General features: G+C 36.5%; 1 protein-coding gene across 1 annotated transcript; it reads right to left on the bottom strand.

Moving 5' to 3' along the window:
- Nucleotides 1–231: 231 nt before the first annotated feature.
- Nucleotides 232–2,235, bottom strand: fam136a (family with sequence similarity 136 member A). Its single transcript, XM_083930232.1, has 3 exons — nucleotides 2,005–2,235; nucleotides 1,771–1,911; nucleotides 232–920 (listed from the first exon to the last, which is right to left on the bottom strand). The coding sequence occupies exons 1-3, from the start codon at nucleotides 2,089–2,091 to the stop codon at nucleotides 732–734; spliced, it is 417 nt and encodes a 138-aa protein (XP_083786358.1). The 5' UTR covers nucleotides 2,092–2,235; the 3' UTR covers nucleotides 232–731.
- Nucleotides 2,236–3,906: the final 1,671 nt, after the last annotated feature.

Here is a 3,906-nt window from a genome sequence, read left to right as displayed (position 1 = left end):
TACCTTTCTTGTAGCATTATAGGAGACAATAAGATACATGAGAAAAACATCGCTGGCATTCATCATTGCCTTGTCTCAATACTTGTGAGCAGAACTCCTGTTGCTGATTTAATGGAGTAATGTAGTCCAAAAACAGGTCCATAAACTTTTAATTCAGACAAACATATCTCACAATCAGACAATCAAAGACGACACAACATTAAAATGACCCACTCAAAAGAAAATGGATGAGAGGGCTCATAACTGGAGAGAAACTTCAGATGTTAAATATGGCTGAGAAGAGTCACATGATGACATTTAACCTTAATTCGGGAATAGATGCACATGTGGAGTGAGATTTTCCTGCATGTTTGAGTCGACATCTCGTTCACATACAATGACGAGGCACCAGACGCTTCACTGGATTTCTTTCTTGTTGCAGATTAACCAAGATCCAACTAAACTTTCAGCTCCCCGTCTCTCCACTGAGGTTACCGTTTGTAGATTACACATAATACAATAACAAATATCACAGTGTGCAGTTTTAAATCTCCACAACACCAACATCTGGAGTCGCAGCCTCTGAAACCTGTCAAAACTATTTTCTTGTCATATGATCTATTTTGAACTTCCCTCTCCGCCCTTTCACGGTGTTCAAGCCCTCTTTCTTCAGCTGTTACTGGCCGAACCGGCTGAGTTGACTGACCCCACGCTTCTGGATGTGTAATGACCTCAGTCATCCGTTCCGCTCTTTACTGCTGTATAGAGTCCAGATTATCTTTTAGTCTTCTGGTCATGCTGGGAATCAGGTTCACATGGTCGTCCACACAACTGCCCACACAGCTGTCCATCAGAGCTCGCACAGCTGGCTCCTTAGCGCCGGAGTCGAAAAGATCCTTCGCCTTATCGTTGCAGTGCATCGTGCATCGGGTCAGACGGTCCTGACAGGGCAAAAAGGAGAGGTAGTTTAGACTTATTAAAAGAATAAATCAGACAAAAGGCATGTTTACAGATAAGCAGGTGAAAAGGTGACCAAAGGCTAAAACCGGGCTACAGGGCCATAGTCTGTTGCAGATTTGAATAACATGATGCTACCACCTCCATTACATCTACTGTCTCCAGGCTACTTTGAGCTACATTTCCTGTATGAAAAGCGCTCTACAACAAGTTATTATTGTTAATATTAATATTATTATAAATGCCACACTGAAATATCACTTTGTCCTTGAGAGGATGGAACAGTTATAATAATAATAACCAATAGCATAGTGCTTCGACACGTAGAAATCCATCCATATGTACACAGTTTGAGGATTTGAGGAATGTATTTTTTTTATTAAAATGTCTTCCATCACTGCTAATTTCTTGTGGTTAGACGAATATGAAAAACTGGAGTTGTGCTTTAAAAAGGGAACCTTTATTGTAGCAAATTTTCTTGGTAAAGAAGAAGGAATATTTTTGAGAGGATCGAGCTGTATAATCTGTATTTTGAACGTAATGTATTATGTGATGGTGTCTTATAAACCCACAAGGGTCGTGTGCAGGGCACAACAAAGACATAATACAAATTTAATTAAAATAAATATACACACACATCAACAGGGAGCGATAGACAATAGGACGTGTCTACTCACAGTAAAAAAATTACAAATTAAGTAAAATTAGATTAACAGATGACAAGATAAGAAGACAGCAAAAAGACCATAAAATAAGAACTAAATAAAAATAGGTGCCTAGACAAGTTTAAATCAAATAAAGTTATTTTTTATGTCACAGACTCAAATGTCTCACCTGAAACTTCTCCAGCTCTGAAGTGACCAGTCCCTGAGCTCTGGCCAGAGGAGTGTGACACCTCTCGATGCACTGATGCACCACAGACATCGAGTCTGAGGAGCGATCACAACAGTCCGCACTGCACCTGAACATGCGACCCTGCAGCAGCAAGAACACACAGATCAATACACCGGGAGAAAACACCAGAGCCCTGCATACACAGCTCATGTTCCACAGATATAAGACACCTACCTGCATCACACGGATGTGGTCCCTTTCTAGGCTTTGGACCATTTCTTCCACCACGGTGTGCACGCGTGCCTGATGCGCCTCTGCCATCTCTGTTCGTCCTGCTCGCTCCGCAAAGTCTTCACTGATATTTAAGATTCAAGTTTAGCATCTACACCTCGACCAGACTGACGCGGTGTCCACAGGAAGTCCCTTTACTTTATTTTAAGGACTAAGGTCACCTCCATTCAAGCATGGTACAAGAGAGTAGACTTACTATGGCACTTCCGGTTTACTTCCGTAACCGGTAAACTCCTCTTCCGTTTTATACAACCAGACTTCACAAGAGATTGTGTTTTTGTTGTTGTTGTTTTTACCTCATAATGTTCTTTCAAGGTTTTATATTCATAAATCTAAATTTGCAAGCACAACTAAATTACCTCATCAAAACAAAAAAAACCATCAAAACTGTAAGATTGTGCTCCCTTTTCAGAGGCAATAAAACATAGAAAATGAAATTAAGAAAAACAAAAACAAAAATGTATGGGGTCTGATGAACTAAGGGAGTAAATCTGAAATAATTCTCAATATTTATTTAATTTTTCACGAGAAATTACAGAACTTCCACATACTAAAAATTGCCGTGAACAGTTATCTGGTAATTAACTTAAACTTTTTTTTAATTTCTAATTTATATATTTATTTTTTTATTTATTCTTTGGTAATTTCCTTTTTTGTTATATTTTATTTACTTATGTTTTGTTGACTTATTCATTTATTTTTAAAGTCTGAATTAATTAATATTTTGGATAATAAAACATATTAATAAGTGTATAACTTTTTATGAAATTAAATAAATATGCAAGAATGTACAATATACGAAATAAAAGTTATTTTTTAATGTTTATTTGGTAAGTTTTCTGTTTTATTTTTACATGTTTACAAAACATTTTTAATCAAAACCAAATCAAACAAAAATTATTCATCGTATTCTAACTGGATTATTCTCATACAGTTCCCATAGATTATTTACGTTTGTTTAAATCTATATGATAAATTGTATCCTTTGAAAGGGGGAATTATAGTATGATGAGGCTCAAATCAACCTCCACTGTAAAAAAAAAATTGCACCTTTCCATTGCCGTCCATGTGACAGACAAATTGCCCACCACAGATGTAAACATGTATCTATGTTGCCCACCTGACATTTGCTGCAAACTTCAACATTTTTAAGAGTCACCAAAGTACATGTTGTACTTTATCTTATTTTTACCTTGTAATTATTGTTTTTCCCTGTGCTCAGTTTACCTTCTATTCAGCTCACTGTCTTTTATCTATTTTCACAGATTTTTACAGTGTCCTTTATTGTATTTTTTCTGCACTCTGTTTACCTTCTTTTTACTCCATTACAATTATCTGTGGTATTTTAACGCAAGGTAACAAAGAAACATCTCGATTTTAAATTTGCCTTTGTTTTGTTTGTTTTTTAGTTGGTTTGTTTGTTGGTTAACCTTTAAGGTAAGTCTCACGTCTATCTTATATTTCCACATGCAAGCATGTAGCAAGAATGCATTCACTTAACTGTACTACATGCAATCTGCAGAATTTTGAATTATTTAATTAAAAAATGTTTTAATCTCTTCTTCTTTTTTCACAAAAGCGCTTCTAGGGACGGGTGCCGAAAATTAACATCCGCTACAAGCATTATGATAGTTGCATTGTCTAGCTGTTCTCATGTTGTCTTTGTACTCTGTATCCATCCCTATCAAATATACTATATATACATAATCTCAGATTATATTTAAATTTAAACTGTACGACCTTTATTGTGAAACTCCAACGTAAACGTGCCCGGAAGTGTCTCAATATGAAGAGACGTTCACGGCACTCCGACGTGATTCAACCGTTGAGCAGGTTCAGGTCGTT

The sequence above is a fragment of the Echiichthys vipera genome, assembly GCF_963691815.1.
Source record: "Echiichthys vipera genome assembly, chromosome: 16".
NCBI classification, from domain to species: Eukaryota; Metazoa; Chordata; class Actinopteri; order Perciformes; family Trachinidae; genus Echiichthys; species Echiichthys vipera.
The sequence above is the reverse complement of the archived record's forward strand: the minus strand, read 5'-3'. Positions and strand labels throughout refer to the sequence as shown.

Bases quoted from the DNA above. Each gene is read 5' to 3' on its own strand.
- fam136a (XM_083930232.1), bottom strand. From the start codon at position 2,091: ATGGCAGAGGCGCATCAGGCACGCGTGCACACCGTGGTGGAAGAAATG. The intron at 1,912-2,004 runs GTAGGTGTCTTA...TTGCTGCTGCAG, and splicing joins ACCACATCCGTGTGATGCAG to GGTCGCATGTTCAGGTGCAG. The intron at 921-1,770 runs GTGAGACATTTG...TTGCCCTGTCAG, and splicing joins CAGAGCTGGAGAAGTTTCAG to GACCGTCTGACCCGATGCAC.